This window comes from Thunnus thynnus, chromosome 15 (genome assembly GCF_963924715.1).
Source record: "Thunnus thynnus chromosome 15, fThuThy2.1, whole genome shotgun sequence".
Classification (NCBI taxonomy): domain Eukaryota; kingdom Metazoa; phylum Chordata; class Actinopteri; order Scombriformes; family Scombridae; genus Thunnus; species Thunnus thynnus.
Genome location: NC_089531.1, coordinates 25,268,957 through 25,294,978, shown reverse-complemented (window position 1 = coordinate 25,294,978; position 26,022 = coordinate 25,268,957). Strand labels below are relative to the sequence as shown.

Below are 26,022 nucleotides of genomic sequence, written 5' to 3'. Positions count from 1 at the left end.
GTGAAAATAACACACCTTTGTCCATCACAAAGCTAAATGGGATAAAAAGAAGCTATGGAGGCACAGTATTATATTCACTTAATTACACCTGATAAAATGCAATTATTATAGGAAATAAATGAATTACTGTGGAGCCATGATGTAATATATGGAGCTGCGGTGTGTTTTTTTTCATGAAGTTGTAATGAACTGTCTCAAAATCAAATGTTAAAGCAAGAAATGAAAAATCTTGCATTGTCATTTAATAGCATTGTAGAGTAAACAACAGATAAACACAGATAACATGCTCCACAACACAATATATCCTGTGTTTCTGGACAAATGGTCAGAATTTAATCTATCTAAGGCCTGTTATATCACAAAAAAATGCTGTATGATGGTAATGATGTGTAGATACACAATGTAAGCCAGCAGTAACAGTAACTTTTCAAACAAACCAGGACACAGGACACACAAATAAGAAAAGAAGTAAGTGAATCAGCTGTCTCTGGAGGCGCAAGCTTCAGTGTCTGGGCCCTATTACTTGCTTCGTACCCGTCAGATAACAGACATGAAAATCTCTTTGAGTCGACCCAGCCTCCAGCCCTTGCATGACGGACTCCATTTTTCTTGTGTGCCGCCACTCCCTCCACTGCCACCACCTTCACCAAAACACCGCCATCATTATTCACGAGCCTGCTTTTCAAACAAATAGCTGCAGATTCCTGAGTCGGACCTGCGTCCCTTCCCAGCAAGCATGTCTACACCTTACTGCCGACACTTCAAGATACAAACCTCGGTGTGTTAGAGAGGGAGAGGAGTGTGTGTATGCGTGTGTGTGTGTGTGTGTGTGTGTGTGTGGAGTGTGTGATCTGCCCCCTAAAAAAAGAGATAGCACAAAAGATGGATGAAGCCTGGGTGACATACATCCTGACACTTCCACAAAAGAAAACATCGACCACCCTGCTCACAAAAGCCAGGGGACAGAATAATGTTTTTTTTTTTTTTTTCTCTGTGTCTATTTTCCTTTTTTTCCCAGCTGCTGCCAATACAATCCAATTTTTGACACTCTAAATGTGGCAACAATCATTCTTTCTTTGAAATGGCACAGGCAGGCATACATAAATGCAGCACACAATGTGCTGATAAAATACAGTGGGGCACCAGCAAACCAAAGCAAAAGCCTTTTGACCTTGTGTGGCTTGGAGTGTGTGATAGCTCCCTGGATATAAGAAAAATCAATATTCTGCATTTAGCTGTGCAGGACCCTCTATTAAATGGAGCAACATAAGACTGTTTGTTTGTATTGACATGAAAAACACATCGAGCAAAATGCACCTTTGGTCAGATATTCTAAAGGGTAATTAAAACAAAGATAATATACTTAATAATGGGCTGGTCATTCCTTATAAAAAAAATTGATTACCATGGTTTTTAAATTTTAGATTCAAATATTTGATTCTTAATAACTGGAATACCTGATTCTGGAATACCTGATTTAAAATTGGATTGCATCCAATCTTTTTAAATCTTAAAAACCTGTCTGTATTTATTTAAAGTGCAATTCAGAGGTTGAAGTGGGCTTTAATGAGTAAGAGTTTAGTGTTAAATGGACAGCTCAAAGGTCAGTCAAAACATTTCACACATCACAAGATATTTGATTAACAGGAAGTGTGTGTGTGTGAGTTTCAAACAGGGCAGAAAATGAGCATAAATGACTCATAACAGCCCATGGACCATAATCCAACTGCACTGAACTTAAAATACATCAGAAGTTAAATTTGACCTCATATTCTGCCAGATTCTTTCTAGCTAAAATGGCCAGACTGCAGCTCACTCACTGCCCTCAGATGCAGCTCATAAACATGTATTTTAGACTATGAGTGTCATAAATACAAACTCACCCCATTTTCAAGAGTCCATTTTAATTCAGTGCACTTGCTCAAGCTGTTTGGAGTACTGCCATTGTCATGTTTTTTTTTTACCCTGGTAGGAATTCTAAAGTGCATGATGACATCATAACCTAGTTTCAATTTCTGAGTTGGTAATTCCTCCTAATGCCAGTCTTATTACTAGAAACAATGTGATTATTGGACATTTAAAAAAAAACAAAAAAAAACCAAAACAGTAAAGTTGTGGGCTGTAAAACCAAAACAGAGAGCTGAAGGATATTAAAATACTCTGAGGATTGAGGGAAACCTAATTCCATGTGGGTTCATCACTACCAGCAACACCTTTCCCATCATGCATAATCAGTTGATCCATTATCAAGATAAAAAAATATTGATAATTGCAGCTTTAACTGTACTTTTTCACTTAACTGTTTTTTTTTTGCATGAAAGCTGGATGTGCTGGACACCTTACCAAACTGCACATTCCCTGCTTCACTACACAAAGGCCACACTGTTTCCTGCATCGGCACTGAATCATGAGATTGGATATAAATTGTCCATTATAAATGTAAATCCAAGAAATACCGGGCTGGTAAATTCCTCATAGAGAAATAGAGAGAACTTACTTTTGTCCTTGATTACTGTAGTTGTTGTCATATGACTCATATCCTTGGTCATCATAAGCTGTTCCGTAGCCGTCATCATATTCCTGAAATAACAGAGAAAATGCAACCAGTTACTTGAGTTGCAAAAAGGGAAAATTGCCAGCAAACATTTTGACTTTGAAGAGGTGTTGATATGACAACCTGTGCAACATTATAACCCCGCTGAAATGAAGTTGAGAAAAAATATGTAGGATAAGAACTGCTGTATTCAACACGTTTTTTTTTTTTTTGTTTTTTGTTTTTTTTGCAAAATTGTGACCTAAATACCTTTCTGATATGGCTTTACAACAATGTCTGAAGCTGAAATAGGAACTTTTACCAAACCATAATAACCTATCCATCAAATGCTTACAGGGTAGTTTTTTCATAAACTTGCAATGCACCAAAGCCTTCAACTTAAACAGTGTTAAAGGACCAATACTAGGCCAAACTGCTTGATCTGTAGCCTGTATACTGCACCATTAGACTGGCAACTGCAGCCCTGCCCTTGTCTCTGTGTCAACTGAGTGACAGTGGGATGTAAAGTCTCTTGCTGTGGCTACGTTTCATCACCACCTCAAAGGATAAGCCTTGAACATCTGTTTGTGCTCCAGCAATCTGCCCCGTCCCCCCCTCTGCACTCCACCCAGGCCCCCGCCAAGAGGAACATCAAAGCGAACCAGTGCCGCACCCGTCCTAATTTGGGATAAATGGGACTTTGTTCCACAAAAGGCGTCGACCCCTAGCGACACATCTCTCATCCCCCACACACTTCTTGGCTAATTCCATCTGCCCCTGATTTGCATGCTTGAAATGAATGTCTGTAAGATTTAGCACCAGAAGAAAATGCTCATCACATCCATATTATTATTAAGGCCCTAATTCCTGATTAGAAATGTGCATTTGCCAAATGACAGTATTTGAATTGACTCTTTTATCTTTAATCCTCCAGAAACGAAGTATGTGTGAAGGAACTACATATGACTCTCAACAAAGAGCCCCAGATGTAACACTTGCTTGTTTCTGGGTAAAATATTATTCAAATGGTTACTTAAGCTTTGGTAACTGCAACAGTTGCTTCAAGGCATTTCTTTTATCTGAGGGCTACCTTTTCTTATTCTGTGGGGGAAACCTGGCAGGTGCATTTTAGGATAATTTTTATATGCTGAAACCTCTCTTTGGTCATCCCACTGGGTGGCTTTCAAGAGTTGTTTGCGATTCCTTTGCTGTTTGTGTGTGACTGGGAGGTCTGTTGGTTTTTGTGGAGGTCTTTGTCAGTTCTCTTCTATTTGTCTAGAGGTAGCTTGAAGGGAATTGAAGTCCCACCTGGCATTTGTAATTCTGCCATTACTACTGCTTTGGCAAAGTCAACAATTTCCCATGCTAATGCAAGGACAAAGTTCAGTCAACAACTGTACTTTTGACAATATTAAACTCCTTGAAGCCCTTAAAAAACAAAAGCAGCAGTTCTCAAAAAGCAGTGCAATTTTGTCAAAGGGATGTAATTAAAGGCACTTCTCAACAGACAGATGAAACTGGAGACTTTGATTTGCAATTTCCCATCAAACCTTTTCCTGCTTACTGAAACGGAAAAAAGAAAATAGTTACTCTTGCCATTTTAGGATAGTTTTTGTCAAAGATAATCTTCATACCACAGACAATAGTACAAACAATGCTAATATTTCTAAGTGATGGATGGGTGAGGGGGAGCAGTGAACATGTTCATGTTTTTTCAACCCAGTCTCACAACAAAGTGTGTGACAGCTTTGTTGGTCCACACCACAAAACATATTAGTTTCACAATAATGGCTCTAAAATTGTAAGATGCCTACTTTTTTTTGGCCTGTTCTTTTCTATTGGCCTGCGTCCATGACCATCAAGTTTCTGTCTGCAAAAACAAAAAAATGCGAAAATGCTATATTTTTAGTTTCGACATTAAAGTGATTTGATAACATTTCTAGTGAGAAATGTGCATTTTATTTTCATAATCTTCATTCAGTGAATGTAAATTATGTTTAAGTTGTCAGTTATTACAGATATTCTTGCAGGCTTTCTAACGTTGCTATAGTGGTTGCTATGGACACTGCTAAAACCATGTAGTTGCATGTTGTTGAATCACTGTCCTTGCATTCTGTAGTTATCTGAGCTCTTATGTTATTTGTGTTGTTTTATGTAATCATTTGATGATGTTCTTTCAATAAAAACATAGATTTTAGAGCCCCCCAGGGATAAATTGAATTTGAAATCCAGAATTTGAAGCTTTGTGATTGGCTGACCAGAGGACCCGGCCAGAAGTATTTTCCTCTCTGTCACCATGTTAAGGTTTTCTTTTAATGATATCTTTAACATTTCTCAACACAAAAACACTGAGGTGTCCTTGATAACTCAACAATATGATAGGTTAATGTTAAGGCCATCAGTTTGAATTATTTCTCCTTTGTTTCAGAGAAATAAAGTTATATCTGAAATAAATCAATATCTACTTTTTCTTAACAAATATAGATGCAGTGTAATTACTAGATTGGCTGTACTAGATACAGTATTTGATATATTCAGTAGATATATCTTATTACGACCCTATTTACAACCCTACTTTGCAAACCGGAAGAACTACAATTGTGGTGCTGATTTGTATCAAGCTGCATGGCATGGCTCTAAGGAACTGTAGTTTTAAAAAAAATATTAGTGTTTCTTGAAGGGAAGAGGCTTACAAAGGTGATCCATGTTACTGCACAATATAATGCAATCCACTTAGACGGAATTATTCAACTCTGTGGTGATTTTAAGATGAAGTTGATGTCATATTGTACTGATAAATATAGGTTTTGCAGTTTTGCAACCAACATACAGTATACACAACAATTAATGTTAGGGACTTTCACCATTAATGTTTATAATCATCAGTTTTATTCTGAGGACTGATCTGACAGAAGAAGATGAGATCTGATGAGATTATCATCAGATCATCACACCAAAGAGACTGATGGTGCTGTACTTTGTAGATTTAGTCAACTAACCATATGTTCTCATCTGTTGTTCAAACATCTTGGTCTTTGGAAATGATTTTATTCTAGCAGTGGCTCTTAGTTTGTCTTAGCTGGTCTTAGCTCATCATTCATTACATTACAAAGGTCAAGATTAGGAAAAAATAGCAACTAGGATTACTGTACAACAAACTGGCAGAAACTTGAGCTACAGTGGCCAAATTCAGAACAAAAGCAAAAATGGGCATAAAGTCAAAATCAGCTGTATTTTATCCTTCTACTTATGCATTTCAAAGTGGTGAAAAAAGGAACAAAATGCAACATACACTATTTGCTCAAACAACAACTGTTTGAAGCTGAAACTGATCTAACTAAAAGGGGCTTACTGAAGTAAGTGTGTGCATTGCTAGAAAAGTCATTTGGAATTGAGATAATATCTCTGTTTTTGTCAGAAACACGCTTGTTTTTGTATGAGAACCCTTAGGATCATTCTATTTCAATCCATTTGAAAGTTGTCTATTGTACAGTTCCTATTGCAGGCTGGAATAAACAAGTGTGGTCATGAATATTGAATGATGGGAATCTCGGCAGGACAGAAAGTAAAATCATGTGTTGTGAAAGCAGCCTGAGTAGGCAAACAAAACAGTTTCTTTGAGCATAAAATCACGAGGACAATCAAAACCTGCCGTGGATGACAAGGTCAGCTGTCATCACTGGCTCCAAAGTGACCACAGATATATTCACATTATAAATATGTCCATTTGACCACATGATATTTAACAATAAGGTTATTTTTTGGCTTTCAAAGGCAACATTTTAATGTTACACTTCTGACAGGTGACTCCAGAAAATTAAATAACACAGTGCATCACTGAACTCTCATTCATATTGGTTTCAAAAACTCAACACTGAAACATAAAAGAAATCATTTAATTTCTCAAGAGGAAACAGAGGAGGCTTTGCCAATACAAAATTAATGTATTCACCCCAAATGATTCTCCATATGGCCTCATGATAATAAACTCATGAGATTATTGTTTTTATTTCCTTTCTACTTTGTTCAAGGGCACCAGTGTTCCATAACTTTCTCCTTAACTTCTAATAGGGAAACCATTTGAAATGGTAACTCAAAAGACAAGTATGTAAAAACTATGAGTACACCATGTAATGAAAAATGTTCAGTGAATTGATAATCATCTCAAACTAAATCAATAGAAGTCAGTGAGCACCCAGACACGAGGCTTCCAGTTCAGCAGCACTATATATGGAGAGTGAACTTGTGAAGATCAAAAAATGAACAAACTCCTGGTACTACACTTCTTGGCTGTGTATACATGTAAAATTAGGTTGTGAAAAACACACTGATGATTAGAAATAACAGACATCTGATTGCCTTCCAGGCTGAGTATTCAAAAACGTTGTGTAATAAACTGTTATACGGAGCAGCAGTATCATGAAAAGCTGAAAGTAATGTACTGAAAAGGTGGGGCTACACAGTTTAATGCAATGTTATTTCAGATCACTGGTACAAGTTTCAGTTCATGATTGAGAGCCAGCAGAGATCTTAAAACCAGGGAAATGTCTTTCCTACATCTTCAGCTGCCTGCTTTTATTTGTTTTTAAACCAACTTAATGAAATTATTTTCCACTTGCATAAAAATATTTAGTGTGAAATGCATTTATACATACATTATTATGTTCCTGTGTTATGAAGGCAGCAGGGGGTGTGTTCTGTAATAAAGCAGGTCTGAATTAAATTAAAGTTCTCCAAACCATCAGTCACCTGCAGACTTAGTGCTCTACTCTACTGTCCTCAGTAATATAAGCAAAAATTCTTGTAACAAAATAAATAGGCTAAATGTGATGAATAAATGTTCTGGTTAAATTTGTTTGTTAGTGGCAAGCATTATACTGGGGGGAAATGTTATTAACGTTAACAAGAAAAAAGAAATTACATAGCACTGCGTTGACTTGGCTTCTCATTTCAAGTTCTTTATAAACTAATTCTATAACATTCCTTCCTATAGTTTTCTCATGTACTGTACTGTTATTCAACAGGGAAATGATACTATTTACTCATAAAGAATAAGTATAATATTAGGAGAAAGAGTCTTTGATTTGGTAAATGGATTGCATTTATATATAGGGCTTTTATCCAAAGCCCTTTACAATTTGCTTCTCATTGACACATTCACACATACACTCATACTCCAATGGTGGAAAGCTACCATGTAAGGCACTGGGCTAACCATCAGGAGCAACTGGGGTTTAGTGTCCTGCTCAAGGGTATTTTGACATGTGAACATGAGCTCAGGGTTGAACCCATACCTGCTGAACCAAAGCCGCCTCATGATTTAGCATTTCCTCATGCCTTTAATTGCATTTCATTTTGCTAGCTCCATCTGTGCATCTTGAGCCCTAAATACAGATAGGATTTTGTTTTATGTTTGTTCCTAGAGGTGATAATGCACTAGTCTACAGTACATTTAACAATATCAGTTGAATATTCAAAACATACCCACATCAGGATTGCCACATCCACCCATGTCGGGCACTTACACAAAATCATGTCACCACCTGGGTGAAAACATTACAGGCTGATTTCACCAATTTACCACTGTCAAACTAGCAGGTTTAAATTGACAAGGCCTGCCAGCAGCCCATTGAGGCTGAAATTACATCTCATTACTTTACACCCCTCAGTACTAAAGTGCTGAATGAAATGAACACTTTACTGATGATTTTGCCAGAACAAAAACCATTGAGTCATTAAAATCAAATGTTCATCCCCCTTGGAGAATGAACTCCATGATAAGCTTTTAATTAGATTAGTGGACATATTCCAGGCAAAGTTGACATTTTGGCCTGTAGGTGGCGTTATAGGAAAAATCATACAGTGTCCAAAATGGAGGGTTCGTCCTCAGGGGAGCATCAGTGGGCTTGTGAATTTTCTTATGTATGAGTGGAAATTCTAGCCTGGTTGGCACTAGAGGAAAGGTTACAGGGTCAGTAAAACAATGGGATTCATCATAAGGGGACCATGAATGTCCACAAATGTCCTAGGAATTTTATTTTATTTATTTTAAAGGTTTTCCAGATAAAAATTTACTTGATTTTGTTTGGACTACAAAAACGGTATAGTATAAGTTGTTATCAATAAAAGTTATTCCTGTTATCCCCTCCCATAATTTTTTTCATTTAAAAGCTTTTAATATGAAGCAGCAATAACAGGACATGTGTTTTCATCAGCAGTAACTTAACACAGCTCTGATAGGACTGAAAGCAATCAGGAAATAGTAAAATAAGGCAGATATCTGATAGCACAAACAGGGATGCATGAGAGAAACTTAACTTCAAACCACACAAATTCAGTTAGAAGCAGATAGCTGAACACAGAGAGACTTTTAAAAACAGCTTGCTCTCTGGTCTCCAGTATAAGCATGAGTTGATTCTCGCAACACACTGCTTGTTTGAAGGGGAGAAGTCATGGGTTGGCAGCAGTCAACCCTGCCAGTGAGCAGGACCACAGCAGTGTGGCTCGCCACGATTATCCCCTGCTGTGAGGCTGTAACGGAAACACGTTTCATTGCAGGTTGGCCTGAAGCGCAGCTAAAGCAGACCAACCCAGTCTACTGTAATGGTGTCTGTGACAGACACCGTTTTTTCATACTTAAGCCCCTTTCACACATGCAATCTATCCCTGAAATGTTCAGGAACATTTCCTGCATGGGGTTATGTGTGAATTGTAAAATTTCATGGAAAATGCCGGTGTGGCTGTGCTGTGAATGAAGGCAGTAACATTGCAGGGACAAGCATGTTAAGGGTTATGCCTGTCTGACAAAAGACGTGGAACGAGCAAACCAATCACAAGACGCCGCCAATGGCATATTTGAATCCATAACTTGTTTCTGGTTGTCTTGCTAATTCTTTCACGGGTAATTTGATAACTGACAAGTGATACAAGTTCTTTTGTTTGTAAATAAGCTCCTTCTTTCAAGAATGGCTGGAAACTGGACAGATACAGAAATAAGGGAGCTTCTCTCAGTCCGCTGTGTACACACATACGGCTTTGCCCCATCTTCTTCTTCTTCTGTTTAGTTCTATGGCAGTTAGCATCCATAAGTATTGCATTACCACCATCTGCTGGACTGTCCATTGCCCCATCTATTCTGGCATTGCCATGGCAGGTGTGAATAAGGCGCAAGATGGAAATGTTCCAGAATGTCGCTGTAGGTGTGAATAGTGAAAATCAGTAGTGGTGCCTGAAAGGTTATCCCAGTAATTTACTAGGAACTATGTGTGAAAGAGGCTTTATTCTTACAATCCTGTTAAGGACCTTTAGGTTGTCACATTGGGGGCCAGTACAAGACCAAATAATTCTATTTAAAGGGTAGGTTTGGGTTTTTTCAAGTCTGTCTTAATATGATATTGACATGCCATTATGTACGTGGAGATGGGTCGAGGTCACTCTAGGCCAGAATGGAGAGTAAGAATTGTTAAGATTAAGAACCGTTTCCACGTACAAATTTGCACGTCAGTATTGTTTTAAGACACTTAACAAACCTGCTTAAGCTCTTCACTCTATTATAAACCAAAAGTATTGTTTCTTCTCATACACCGTGTTGTGTCATAACACACAATGCACTGTAACCATAGCTGATGCAGACCATACACAGTGTTAGCAGGTAGATACCCTGGCTGGTTCTCGGCAAAGGCCATATGCCATTAGTGTTAACTGAGTCCTCCACCTGACTCGTGTTGTCCACTCACATTATACAACACTGCCTGGTTTTAAAGACCACATTAAACTTTAACAATGGCATGTTATTGCCATTTATTAGCCCGGCTACTCTATAATTGAGTTACAAGCGAGCAGAGAGGAGAAACATGCTTGGTTTATAAATCATGTTGGCACATTGAAAAAGATTCTTTTCTTTGCTGTCTGATACGTGGAAAAACAGCTTTAAAATGGGAAGCTGCCTGTGATGTTTGTGTGAGTGAAGCTATTATAATATCTGATGTGTTCGTATTGATATACCATTTACTCAAAATATCTTGGAGAGCACAATAGCACAATAATACTGCAACACTGCTGTGTTTCCAACACTAAACAGGATTAGTGTGACAGTGAGAGGTTGAGGGGGTGGGGGTGGGGGCAGAGACAGCGAAGGGAGAGAGAGAGGAGCCCCTAAGTGAGTCTTTCATTTGTATGCCAGTGGATGGCTGAGAGGCGTGTTGTTAAAAGATAAGGACTGGCCTCTGAGGCCACTGAAGACTAACAGAGGGCCTGGCACTGCATGTTACAACAGCAGTATCACAGCCGCTCCACTGTGCTCTACAATACCACTGTAACAGATAGGATGCCACTGACGCCCAGAGCAGGCTTTTTCAGGCGATGGATTTGTGCCCTGCACACTGTACAAAATCCAAATGAGTTCAACAACGCATTGTCCTCACGTTATGAACTTTATAGAGAACTGCACATGCTGAACGGCCTGTGCAAAAACACAAAAGGTGTCACAAATGCAGACAACAAAGCAAGAAAATTAAGCAAATCAAAAGATGAAGAAAAGCCGTGTTCTCCCCAGACGACTACATTACGATACCATCTGTTCAAAGAAAAATGTCTCGCCTCCATGCAGCTGTGCCACACTTCTCTTAACTTCCTAAGGATAAAAGCAAAATAACACCACACGATATTGCTCTAAGAAAACAAATAATCGAGTATTTGTATCCCTCTGTCATCAGTCTTAGTCTAAAATGTCTCAAAGTAGCTATATGTCATTTATTCAGTGCTTCCTGCATATTTCAGATAGCTGAACAGGCTGGAATTTGCTGAAGCTTTTCTGCTCTAGGGGTAGATGTACTACTCACACTATCAGATTGAGGATGCCAAAAAATTGCCCCATGCATCAAGTATGGGTATAACTACGCTGTGTTACACTTGACAAATGTCTTGGCTTTCCTTATGTTATTTTGCCACCTTTGGTTTTGATCCTGGCTAAGTTTTGAATAAATCTTATTCACATCTTATCTGGGGAATTTGTGTCATTAATAATTTAGCCCTGCAGAAATACATCTGCCATGGAAAATGAAATTCGATATCACTGTCTGTGATCCAACTAGCTGGACTTGACTGCAGAGTCATGAGAAGCTGGGGCCTATCCAAACTCTCCTCTTGGCAAGAGCCGTGGTACAATGAGGACAGGTTTGACTATATACACACAAGAATTTATTTCCGGTCTGCATATACCACTCAATATACAGACAACCATTCACACATTCAAGTCAACAGTATTCATCCTCTGGGGACCATGAATGTCTGTAGCTAAAAATTGTGCCAATCCATCTTGGAGATGTAGAGGTATTTCGCTGGATAAGTGAGCTTGCTGGTGGAGCTAGATGAAAAGTCAGAGGATCATCAAAGCCTTAAGGATTCATCCTCACGGGACCATGAATATCTGTACCAAATTTCATGGTGATCCATCCAAGAGCTGTTGAGATATTTCACTCTTTCAAGTGGTGGATTGAACTGAACTGACTGACATGCCATCCCTATAGCTTTGCTGGTAGCATGGTGAATGACAGTAGAAGAAGAAAAATTATTTGTGCATTGAAAACAAATTACAGCTGATTTTAACTAAGATTAAAGAGAAATATTGCACTGTTTAATATATAGTGGAAATACACTCAATTTAGAATAAAACAGCTACCAGATATACAGTATATACAGTCAGCAAGGACCCACAATGCTCAGAATGGATTAGTATATCTGGAGGATTTAATATAAACAATACCAACCCACATGCATTGCACTTCTTGGTCTTCTCAATTAAGCTTATGTGTGAACAGACGGTAACACAGTTACACTTTGATATTGTACCTCTAGATTAAGCATGACCGTGAAGTTCTGCTTGTACTTCGATTAGCCTCGTCTGACTCCATATTGGCAATGTTGAATTTGCGAAAGAAAAGATGACATGCAGCCTTATTTCTGAATTGAGAATTACATTATGTTTTATTCTTCTCCAATGGGATTAGTAGCAGGTAAAACAGATCTCAATGCGCCTAATGAATTTCATGAAATGAGATTTGGCTGCAATCATAGTAACCACTCAAGACTGATGGGGCTGCCAAGACTGGATCATGGGATAATAACATTTCTGTGATTTTGTTTGGTAACAATCGGATTCTGAGTAATTTGATACTGATACTTCCAGCACAAACAGGAGCTTTAACAGAGGTAGATTATGTAAGCCAAAAACCATCCAGAAAAAGATACTGTACGTTCATGTGTCATCATGACAAAATCACCAGGAGGTAACATAAGTCTGGTGCTTTTTGTCTGAACAAGAGAAAAGACAACGCCTTCAGCTAAACAAATGTTTTGGCCCGTGGCAATGCCGCACAGCAAAAAGAAAACGATGGGAACATGCATATGAGTGAATATTAAGCAGTGATAAATGAAGGCAACAAATGTGAACACGAAACATCTCTTTGTCATTTCATTGATGAATACAAGAGCCTATTTGTCAGCGCCGGATGGAGAACACTTGTCCTGGGATGGTGATGTATTCAGATAATACAGAGCAACTCATTCAGCCTCTAATTTGCAGCGATGTGGTTAGATTTATCATCTGGCAGATGTTGGGGGTCTTTTTTTTCTATCCAGATACACAGGTGCAGGTGTCGGGGGATACAGTTTACAACTGTGACAATGATGGGAAACAGCTGGTCCAGGAGTCATTCTCTACGACCTCCACGCATTTGAATTGCAACCTCTGAATAAACCTGTCAGATGTGGTTAGGTATGGGCTACTGGGGCAATTTTCCAACGTGGGCCACCTCCTCTCTCTTTCTATCTGCTAAATATGCGATGTTGATGCCGGAGTCTCTAGGGAACTTGCCTTGACAGTGCGGCAGGAGACTCTCTTGGCAAATGCACAAAGGCTCTGACTCTAAGCCTAATGTATTCATCTCTGGCAGCTGTTGATATTACAGACAGGTTCCCTTAAGACTGTGCAGGTAAGCTAAAAGACCAAATCACAAAAACACCTACAAAAACAAATTCACACTCTTTATTCTAACACCTCAAGCAGCAAGACAAAAAAAGTGCTGCATGCATGTTCAACTCTTACAGGCTGATATTTAAACCCTCCTCTGGACTGAAATGGACATCTTTGAAGTGTCCATTCACCCAGATTACAAAATAACATGATGTGAATAGAATTAATTCTGCAGTAATATGTCTTTACAGAAACAGTGTCCTTGTTATGCCAATAATCCAAACATTTTCACCCTGCTAAATACATTGTAGAAAACTATGCTGAATTGCTATTTCAATAGAATAAAGTCTGATACACTACACAACCACCCACCACTCTGACCTTCACATCCTTACTTTCCACCTTACACTACTTCCTGTTTGGCACTAAAGGTTGACATTGGATATAAATCTTGAGGTGAAAATTCTGAAATGTCATTTAGAATTAACTGTCAAATCTGAATGTAATTCTTAGGGATACCAGTCATTACACGGTGATTTATTTCAGATATATTTTACACCCTTTGATTCATGTTCACATGCATATTTATATTCATGAAATACAAACAACTTAAGGGAACACACCTTTAATGGGTGTATTGGTCCTCAAACTAATATGCATGTTTGAATCCAAAATGTGTGTTTCACCTCCTGCACATTGATCTGCAACACTGGTGATACTCCGAACTCATTATCTTTACATGTTGCATGACAAGTAGAGTTGCAAATAGTGTGTTGATTATTTTTTAAATTGATTTATTCAGTTGTTTAGTCTGCAGAAACTGCCAGAATAGAATGAAAAATGCCCCTCATAAGTTCCCAGAGCCCAAAGTGACGTCTTTGAAATGCTTGTTTAGCCTGAACGAAAGTGTAAAACCCAAAGATATTCAATGTTCAGTGATGGAAATGAGAAAAGCAACAAATCCTCATATTTGAGAAGCTGGAATGATTCTATATTGTATAATACTGACTTGTTGTTTGACTCTTTGTTTGAGTTTTAATATACTGTACTTACATATTCGCCGTATGTGTCCTGGACTATGGGAGGAGCCGGCCGGTATCCGGCGGTTGGGGGGGCACCTCTGGCTCTCTGCACCCCCCTCCCTCTGGAAGATGGGGCACGGCTGGGCGGGGCTCCTCTGGGTGCTGCTCCTCTGGGCACTGCTGCATGCAGGGGAGGGACTCCTCCTCGACTCCTTACACAAGACACAAACAGGCATAAACAAGTTTTAGATGAAAGAACAGAAAATCAGATATATTTCATATATTAATTAAGCCTTTTCTGTGTAGAATACAATAAATTAAAAATGATTTTTGGAAGAAATGGATATGCATGCATTGTTGGGTGAGTTTGGCTGGATCAGGTGGCACACATCCTCTCTCTGCACAACATGTTATCATGATCTTAAGCATTAAAAGCTACTATTACAAGGACACTATTATATATCATCAATATGTGGTCTTTAGGATGAGGTACTGTAATTTATTATGTTTGGAGTCAAGCTGCCTCATCTACATCCACTCCAGTTAGTGATTTCCTACATCAGCCAAAGTGACAGAATGGTACAACCGTAGCGATGAATCTGATACATTCAGCGTTCGGTTATATGTGTAGGTGGAGAGAGAGGAACAGCGAGGGTGGAGGGCAAGTTCCTCCAGTCGAGAAAAAGTGAGTCACATCCATTACTCAAAACACAGCATGTCTTGTGGCTGAATGGCTTTCCTGTCTATTAAGGAAAATGCAGATGAAAAAACTGGTATTTCTGCCTGTTTCCATGATAGATGTTTCCCTCTGCAATTGTTGATTTTAAATGTTCAGTCTCGAAATGAACCTTTGCATGTGGACTCTGAGGAACAGGCACAAAACTCGGATGTTCCATTTTAACATTTTAGGTATTATAGGATTGATTTTACCTTTAATATTTAGGTAAACAAGCATGTCTCTCATGAGGCTGTGCACCAAAATAGCTACTGCGAGATAATGATCTGTACAGTCATCTAGATGAATTAACACAGAACCAAAAGTCTAACCTGCACTGTAATCAAGATGGAAGCAAAGTCAAGCTCCTCTGTTGGAAATCAAAGGCGAGCTGACCTTGTGGTTTGGTAAAATGTTGCTCGAGCTTTTGACACCGACTGGGCTTTCTTTAAAAGCTGTTAACTGATCTGAAGCAGCGGCAGGAAACCACAAAGGTTTCTCTCCAGGTCATTTTATTTCTATGCTTTCCATTTCAGCTGTGCAGCATACTGGGGAAACATCACAGCTTTGGAGCAGGAGGAGAAAAAAAAAAAAAAAACCCTCTAATTTTCTGACTAATGGGGACAGCGGTGGATGTTTATTTGATAGAAATTGGACTGCCCTGAAGCCGAGAAAAAAAAAACAAAAAAAAAACAGTTCTGTCAGTCGATTCCCCTTTAAAAGCAGGACTTCTCTTCCAGCAACAGCCTCAGTCAAAGTCGAAGCAAAGAGGAATATGTGACAGTTACAAAGTCTACATCAAGAGCAGTGATATTCATCCGAAGTAAGCACATGTTAGCGTGAATATGTAGAAAATAGCACGCAACTTCCTTTTCAGGAGCCTGTGGGACTTCAGTCTTATCACACTCAAATTAGGCATGGTAAATGCTAATTACACTGTAATTTAAAACACAGCCAATTATATTCTGACTCAGAGCAATACAAACACTCCATATGGGTGACCTTGTTTATCTCAAAATCTGATGAAAGAAGTGTGTTTTCTTTTATAAACACAAAGAACAAACAACACAACCGTGTGCAGGTTTTTTTTTTTTTTTTCCTTTACAGCACAGCGTCGACGCAGAGCGTGTTCTAATGGCCACGAGTATATTTATTTGTAATCTTGTGAGGTCTCGGAGGAGTTGGAATTAGCGTGGGTTCACAGGGATAGTACACAGACAAGCATGTACTGAAAATCATTTGCATACAAAGGCTTTTATGCAAATTTGGCTTTACTTTGCTAATGTTTATGGACACCAGACATTACACTATTAGACACTATTTACTATCAATTCTGTGTTCCTATTACAGACGCTTGCTCACTTAATGGACAGACTGACCTATTTCACAACACATGAATACCAGTCCAAATTCTTATAAGGCATCATACTGTATAATGTAAAGATCTTGTTCAGTCCACATGTTGAGATTATGATGACACCCTGTATAGGCTGATACTATCTATCATTCATCTCTGTGTTTTACATTGAACACTGAAACAAGAACTCACCACTGTAACTTATACATGTTCATTGAGGGAAACTTATGAGGTTCGTATTCGTAAAGCAAACATTTGTTAAAAGGTCCTGATTATCTTCATGAAATGCATCTGAGCAGATCCCACTGTCCCACAGTCTGCTCTGAACTTGGTTTAACTGCATTTTCATACTATGAACCCTGGACATGGAGACATTTACAAGTTAAACTTCATCTGGAAATGCTGCCTTCAAATCAGACATTTCTAGCATCACATTATAAACATCACATTCAAAGACTGTTTCATAAGGAATGTAATTTTTTTTTAAATAGTGAAGTTGTATCTCACTGACATTTCTCAGATCCTGTTTTGTTGTGTTAGATGTGATAGTTGTAAATTAATGTGTTTTTATGTGACTTTGTGACACCTATTGTGCGCTGCCATTTTGAACAGGTCTCATTTGTACAAGAGATATCTCAAGAGACTTCCTGGTTAAAAAAAGAATGATGCACAAAAACTGCTGTTTGCCAAATTTAGAAAGATCAGCTTAAATAACAAAGTGTGGCTAAGAAGGACAGAGAAGAGTCTTCCATTGCCTCCTGATTTAGATGCTCCATATTTGTTAAAAAATAAAAATACGGAGTTAGGTACCCCCTCAAAAAGTGACATTTCTCGTAATGTTGCACCACAGTAAATACAATCAACAATGACTGCTTCTGTTTCCTTGTGTGTGAAAAGTGCAATTGTTTTTTAATCAACCATTGCACTATTTTGTCAAATCTGCACGGTTCTTCAGATGCAGAAACAGGAATGACTTTAAGTTCCTGAGTTTAGTTCCTGTGGTTCAATAGTTCCTGGAACAATTTTGTTGGAAAGGGCTTTTATATTACCAATAATACAGCACACGTTTTCAATATGGAGATATACAGCCTACACAGTTTCTTTATAAAAGTTATAAACTTTAGCCAACACTTTCATGAATCTAGAGTGCCTACAGGATTAACAGGGGGCGGGTTGGAGGTACCAGCCTTGGAATAATGTGTGAATGCTCCCAAGTCATTACCATGGTTACGGTGAATCAGAAAGAAGTTGCCCTTCGGATTTTAGTAAAATGTATGAATGGATAGAAGCCAAGAGGTGTGGCTGGGAGGGAGTAATGACGGAGGGAGGAGATGGGGTGAGTGACATTGTCTCTCTGATTGAAGTTTCACTAATCTTTATTGACAGCTCCGTCCAAAGAAAGCTGGTCTCACTAGCGTTAGATCTTTTTGCCTCTCTTGTTGGTTTCCTTTAGTGTACAGAAAACATCCTGACATACATATGAACAGGTGAGGAAACATCGGAGGTTTACAGGCACTCAAATGGTCTCCCAGCAGTCACGTCTTGATGCCATTTGACACCAGCCATGTGCAAAAGTTGTACATTAGAACTTTCAAAAAGATAAAGCAGTGCTTTAGTTTCTAGGGATGTGCCAGTCCTCTATGGTTTCTCTCTCTTTGTAATTCCTGCTGAGGTCTGCACACAGCATAGTTAGAGATATCAGGGCTCATTTTCCTGCCTTAAGAAGAAGATATTTGTTGCAATTTATTCTTGTAGAATATAAGAAACAACTTTCACACAGAGAAAGATAACCCATCACATTAAACAGGAAGCCTAGGTTTGGTTTGCTCTGAGTTGTATTTCAGTGTATCCCACGGAATCATTTTATTTCAATATGTAGCATTATGTTATGATATGCTTTGCTTCCTGTCACTCAGCTGACACCAACAAATCCTCAGATCTAAATGACAAAATAAGCTGTTTATTTGAGCATTTTCTGATCTCTATGATAGTTTGTTTGGGTGAATAAAATGCAGACTGTAGTCTTTGTTTGTGCTGTGCTGTAACAACATCAGGCTACTTCGGTGCTTCAGCGTTTGCTTTTGAGAGTCATTTTTATGTTCGTTCACATGAACTCAAGAGGTTGCTTGTCAGAAAAATGTAAACATAGAAGGCCAGATTTAGGATTTTCTGGGCCATGATTTGATGCATTCTGCCCAAAACATATGTGGTGTATTTACTGAACAGCTGTAGAAGCCTGGACTCACAGTTTACACATCATTTCAGTGTTTGCGTTGGTGTGTCACCCTCCTTATTGCACACGCATTTAAGGGACGATTGTACAAGTAACAGGCACAGATGGGATTTCGAGGAGCCACAAGGCTGTGGTGAGAAAAGAACAGTGACTTTACATTTATTCTACAGAAATTTCAGATATAGATATACACACCACAAAAATATCCAAAAATAAAATTAGACCTATAACTAAGTCTGGTTCTTAGAGAGAAAAATAAAGCAATAATTATAATGTGATTATTTTGTACCACACTAGCAGGGGGCTATGATTACATTATAAAATCACCTGTTTTTTTTAAATAAAAGATTGATTGAATGAATTTGACTGCATTTAACTCAGTATTGTAGTGATACTGTACAGTACATCAGCTGTATTGACACCATCTCCACCTCCACCTGCTGCTCTGTCCACTCTCTCTCTCTCTCTCTCTCTCTCTCTCTCCACCAGTTGCGGAGGCTTGGGTATTCTTTTTATGCCTCTTGTTTCATTTCTTTTTCATTTCCCATCAAGTTTTTTTTGTCTCCCATTGCATTAATAATATAAGTAGTCGTAAAGATTGTAATATTATCATTTCATGAGTAATAAATGTTTTTTTGTTATGAGGAATTTAAGTACGCAGCTTAATAAACTGCTGATTTAGTAAATGAGGAGCTCAATACACGTACGTTATGGCCTCAAATTCAGTGAGAACCGCAGAGTACATTTGCGTTGCCCCATTTTCTTGCTAAATCTGACCCAGATTTTTTTTTTTTTTTTCCCATTCGAACAAATGACAAGTATTAATGTTTTTCTGGTGAGGACAGTCTCGCTGACTCGACAGAGAAGAAATGGAAGTCTCCATCGAGAAATAAAGCTTTTAATGTGACTTTGGCAGTCGTATATGTGCTGTAACTCTAAATGACACCACTGACTCTGAGAACGCAACAGGATACTGTACACATCCATTTACAGAAAAAAAAAGTCTTCCCAGTAGCTCCTTAACTGTAAATAATACCCAATCCCCAGATGCACCGAAGTGCACATATACACAACGATTTGCACACACACACACACACATATACACACTTGGAAGCGTGTTACCTGGGAGGACCTGGAACAGGTGTCCCTCTTCCACGGGCGGCTGACTTGCCCCTCACCGATGGCACCTTGGCATCCTCCGAGCCGCCATTCAGGTATGTGAGCTCTTGCAGCTGAGCCTGTCTGATCTCATCATTGTAATCCTGCACACAGAGAGGCAGGATGTTCACACACACACACACACATGGCAATAGACTCGCTTTCAATTACACTGTATTAAATTACGTCCTTTATCTCCAGGGCTACAGCTCGGGAATATCTAATTAATGTACTTCAGTTTCAGTTCAGTTTTAGTTTTATTAGTCGTATGTAGGTTAACACAGGGTCAACAATACGATGAAATGTGTTGGACGAGAAAACGGGTCAGCTCAAGAGCACTAGTCATAAAATGAAGATATAAGATAAAAAAAATTAAAAAAATATGGGATGAAATATTAATAAAATATATCACTATATTCATATATAAAATGATGATTTATGTATAAAAATGAACGTGAGGAGCAACAGCACTTTACAGTACTGCCGTGACCGCTGTTCCTGAGGCAGCAAAACATTTCAGATCTCCCGTTGATAAATCCTCAGGATCCCATTTGCCTTTATCTTTTCACAGTGTTGTTAGTTTTTTTTTGCTATTAAATTAAAATACATAATTAACATGGAAATAGGACTTTAATCATAAAACGACTGACATGTGTATCGTCATGTTGCTGCTCTAGAAATAAATATGTTTCATGGCGACAGTGGAAAGAGGTACCAGGGAGGGGGAGGGGTCTGCTGATAATTAAGGATGAGATGTAAATCATCATAGCTCAGAGCATTGGAGAGATCATCCATAATGAATTGAGGAAGAGTAAATAAGCTCCATGCTGCGTCTTACTGCCAAGGAGCGTTTGGCCCATGCAGAGAGACTCCCTCTCCTGCACTCCTTTATTCCTGTTATACCCACGACTTCCCGCCCAGGATCACACACTGAATCAGACGGTTTCCACATACACACACACACACACACACATTCCGACGGCCCTGACAGAATTACACTGCAAGTTAGAGTGTGAGGGAAAGAGCGGGTCGTCTCTGCTGTTACTCACTCGCATCACTGTGGATGGGCTGAAAATGAGTTGGCTGGAGCCAAAGAGCAGCTGAAGAGAGATTCGAGAGGAGAAAAAGAAAAGTCTGAGTGTGTGCGTGTGTGTGTGTGTGTGTGTGTGTGTGTGTCTGTGTGTGAAGTGAGAAAGACAGAAGAGAACATACTGGTATGAGAAACTTCTTGATCTCCTCCAGAGCGTGACCCATCCTAGCGTAGGCCTCAGCCGGCGGGGCGAACACCTCGATGAGGACATGCAGGTCTTCGTTCAGGTGGTGATATTTGGCCTCGCCACTCTGCCGTAGCTCTTCTTCCTGATAGTACAAAAAAACAGTAGGGTATCATATATCCTCTGTCTAAGAAATGTGCGCTAGTTAGCTGTCACAGTCAGGAACATTTATCTTTTGAGGTTTCTTTTTTGTACTTCGGCAAGCGTTTACTGTGGGGAGTTTTTCCATAACTGTTACACAGTGATTTTTGATGCTTTGCTGCTGCAGAATTACAAAAAGACAGACAGAAAATATTTATGTGGGCTCTTGTATATTTCTGTGAACAGACAATCCTTACAATCCTTTCAACTGCAGCCGTCACATATGACTGATTGCTTTTGTCCTCTCACAGCTGTCTTTCCTCATAACAAATGTACAGATGTATGTGCTCTCTTACACTTCATCATATTATCTGCTCTGCTTGTTGCATCTCATCTATGTGATCAGTGTAGCTCGTTCAAAATAAAGTCAGCCACTCTGGCAAGAAAAAGAATACTGATAGGGTGAAATATTAAAATCTTATGTTAATACAATTTATAGCCTCAAGTTGAAAAATGACTACTCGTTTGAAATCGTCTTTAATACAGACACGGAGTAGCAGTGGAGCCTTAATGCACAGGCTTACTGGGGCTTAAGCCCCGGGCCTCTGGCCTCCAGGGGCCTCACAAGACATGAGCTTAAAGACAAAAAGAAAAAAAAAAAAAAAAAAACAGTAAACACAATGTAGGAGAGCAAGCTACCTGTGATGCGGGGCGGACGTGATGAGGAGTGAATCCTCACGCTATGCTTCAACACTCTTTGTAAAAACCAACACGTTCTCATCCCAGGTTGTAAAGTACAGAGGTTTTGTCACGCCCCTCTGGCGTCTCATGCAGACGCACAAAGGCTTTCAACTAAATCCAATGTAAACCCATCCGCGGCAATATTATACTCTGAAAGCAACTGGTGTGGTCTGGTTATGACAAAAAGCTGTCCCGATTTGCAGTTGGATACATGGCGCTCATATTTGGAAGAGGGAAGTGTACAGTGGTCTCCTGCAGCAAAGTGCCAGCTAACTATCTAGCCATCCACCCAACCCATCTCCTCCTAAGAAGGAAAATGTCACCTTATATAGATGACATCAGTCTCATCGTGTCTAATCATGATGCAGATGGGTTTACAATGGAGTTAGTTGAAAGCTTGGTGCATCTCATACAGATGCTAAAGGAAGTGTGTCGGTATCAGACCCCGAGGGATGTGATTAAGCGTTGGTATTTCACACTCTGGGAATGAGAACGGGCTGTAAAAACATGATTTACGTCATTATGTTGTGTTTGAACGTGACAGGGCAGTGCAGCAGCAAAAGTTTTCATCCAGCTCAATGTCTAGCTGTGCTTACTTGTCAAAGTAAAGACATCGAAAAGACAACAAAATTATCACATGGACATTGAGGAGGACTTTGTGACAGAGGTGACTGAATTTAGCGAATTTGTGCGCAATCAGAAGAACACATCGGCAGTTGTCCTGATTGTGTTAACTGGTGACTTTCAGCTGAGTGCATCATGGTTGCCCGTAGTAACGGCAGCTGTTGAAAACGCCAAGAGAAAACATAGGTGTCCTCACAAATTCCTTATTAATTTTACTATTACTAGAGGTAAGAGATAAACATTTATCAAATTATTTTTGTCTTACTAAGTTTTCAAATGAAACTGTGTTGCCAGCAAGACGCATTCATCTTTCTTAAAGTTAGTTTGAATGTGTTTCATGAAGGATTTGACATTACTGTCAGGAGAAAATATGGCGCAACCACTAACCCGCTTTGATTATAGATGTGGAGAATCAAATGTTGAAATTAATCCCTTTAAATGTTTGCTTGTTAGAGAGGAAACACTGCATCTTGTTGCATTAGCCCACACTGAAGGTCACAGGTTTAAACAGATGAGACTGGTCAAATCTGGTGGCTACTGGAGGTGCAACCACTGCACAGTTTGTACACAATATACGTTCCTGCACAGTGACAGAGCACATTCAGTTTAATGTGAATATGGGTCACTTTTCCGACTGAAAATAATGGTATAAAATCCACTGCACTGCTAATCTATATGTTTTGTTTCCCATATTAAAAATAATGAGAGGTGAATGCTTCTTACTAAGATTTAATGGCAACCCATCCAGCACTTGTTGAGATATTTCAGTCTAGACAAAAGAGGTGGACATTACCATTCCTGAAGCCACGGCACTAAAGCGGCAAAAAATATGCTGCTCAAATTTAGGATAAATACAGTATGAACATAGTTTTTAAGATACACAGCTGATCCATGGTGTCCATGTTTTCAAATACTGTTTTTATTGATCCATCCATCTGTATGCTGGTGTATCATAAAACATTTTGCAAAGGCAAGATGTTGATCAGGCTGTCAGGTCAGACAGGTCTGGCTGACAGTGCCAATAAAGTCTGTAGATAACATATGCTGCAATAGACTTGCTTTTATATGACATCTTTATTTCCATGCACAGCGCTTGACAACATAAACCCAGCAGTATCTCACTTTACTAGCTAGAGAATATACAAGTATATAATAAGTATATAATATCCTTAAATATAATATACACGTTTTTCAGTGGCTGATTGAAACAAGCAGCAGGCTTCAACAACAACTCCGCCATCTTTGCTGGAGTTCCAACTTCAGTTCGATCACCTGTCGCCAACACAGTGAGTGTCAACATGTGGAAAGTCACATATTTGAGCTTTAAACAGGTGTAAGTAGAAGTGCAGGCCTAAAAGAGCATGAATTTGCTATTTAGTTCTACTGAAACCTCTGTAAGTAGAGCAGATGTAACTCGCTGTTCTCCACCTCCGCCTGTGGAAGCACAGTTCATTTAGACTGCAACGGACAAGTCTACCATGTAAACAGTGAGAGGCTTCGCAGGCCATTCAGGCCTGACAGAAGCAGGCCAGTATAATGTTACTGATGGCGAGAAATAGGACAGTAAAACCCCCAAAAGTCTCCCATCACATTACACAAAGGAAACAACAGGTTCGGCGTCCCAGTTTCTTCTTTAAAACAACAAAAAAAAAGAGTCTTCTCCGGGGCCTTCCAATGGCGGCAACTTCCTCTTTCCCTTTTCCCTCTCCAGCACCATGCATGCCAGTGTCTCTGATGTCACCTAATTATAAATAAGAGTGCCTGTGGTATGTTAATGATATGTTAATTTCCCCCATAAATCTGTGCTTTACGAGCAGAGGGCTCCTTGCGCATAGCAGCAGCGCTGACAGAGCTGCCGGTGTCGAGCAGAGAGACGACTGCTTGCAGATCTGTCTCTCCTATTCCCTTTCATGTGTTCCTCGGTATATTTGCATGAAAAAAAAAGATATGAAAAACAATCATTATCTCGTGCTTTAACTATCATCAGCAAACGACAGACGGCTCACTCTAATGTTAGCATATGTCATTTAGGGCCTTCTTTTTCTTTAAAAAGTATTCTATTCTTTTACTCCATACTCCCATCTATACAGTCTATTCAACATGTGCAAACTGTCATTGTTATACCTACTAGATATCTCATTTGGTATGAAACCACTTTGTATGTGTGACCACATTATTTGCATATGATATTATAGCAGTTTTCATACACAGGGGCTCCTCTCCCAGCACTGATAAGAGGTATCCGTGATCCAGCAGCGTCCTATAGCAGCTAAGCAGCCCACGGCGGGAGATTACAGCTGTCTGTTTCTCATATCTATTGGCAGCATCTTCCTCCTGTTTACATTTTTTTTCTCTGTAAATCTGCTTATGAAAAGCCGTTCACCCTGGAAACAGAGAGCCACAACACTCTGGACGCAGGAGCTCCTGTAGACGGAGCTTAGAGGTAAAGAATACTGTCAAGCTCCCAGCATTCCCATTCAAATGAAATATTTAAGGACAGATGAATCTGAGTCTGAGTCTGAATGACAGGTGACGCATCACATGCAGTACAGCCATCTACTGCAATGATGAACTGGAACAGCTCTATCAGCATTGTTCATCTGCACTTCTGACATACAAAGTGGCTTACAGACACAAGGGCCAGAGTTCCTCTTTATATGGTTTGCAGCAGCAAGACTCCACATGGATACCAAGAAGAGAGACCATACAGTATCTCTCCTGTACTGGCCTCCCTTCACTGGTTGTCAGTAAAATAAGGGATTGGTATAAAGATTATTTTATTTAGTTTTAATGCACTGCATGGACTGGCACCAGTTGAGAACTCCTTAGTTCCCATTCCACCTTTAGAGCCCTGAGATATACTGACCAGTCACTGCTCTTTATTAAACACTCATTTGATATCCATGGACCATTAAACATCTTACACTGTGGAATAGTTTACCTCTCACTATTTAATCCTCATCTGTTTAAATGTTTCAAACACATCTTTTTACTCAGCTTTTTGAATGTTATGGTTTTCTGTGCAATTTTATCTATCTCTATTTTCATTTCTTTGTGATGTAATTTTTTTTTTATATTTATCTTGTTGTATTTTTAAGTTCTCTGAAAAATGTGTTTGGTCAACATTCAAAATGTTCTATAACTACCACTGACTACCATTGCTGCAAAAATCCCATTTGGTGAACAACTTAAACTACATCTAGATTATCCATTTACCTCCACTTATATTGTTACAATCACCTTACTCCACACTGTCTGACATCTACGTAGGGTGAGTCACCATAATTGTAACATTTTTCACTTTTCACTCTT

At 39.2% G+C, this 26,022-nt stretch overlaps 1 protein-coding gene across 1 annotated transcript in view; it reads right to left on the bottom strand.

The window, feature by feature from the left end:
• The window catches only part of khdrbs3 (KH domain containing, RNA binding, signal transduction associated 3), a 106,630-nt gene that overhangs the window by 14,221 nt on the left and 66,387 nt on the right, over positions 1 to 26,022 (bottom strand). The window contains exons 4-7 of the mRNA XM_067611528.1: positions 21,203 to 21,349; positions 19,955 to 20,094; positions 14,559 to 14,739; positions 2,498 to 2,580 (exon numbers count right to left, since the gene is read on the bottom strand). Coding sequence (XP_067467629.1) covers positions 2,498 to 2,580; positions 14,559 to 14,739; positions 19,955 to 20,094; positions 21,203 to 21,349 — 551 coding nt within the window. The remainder of the gene's footprint in view (positions 1 to 2,497; positions 2,581 to 14,558; positions 14,740 to 19,954; positions 20,095 to 21,202; positions 21,350 to 26,022) is intronic.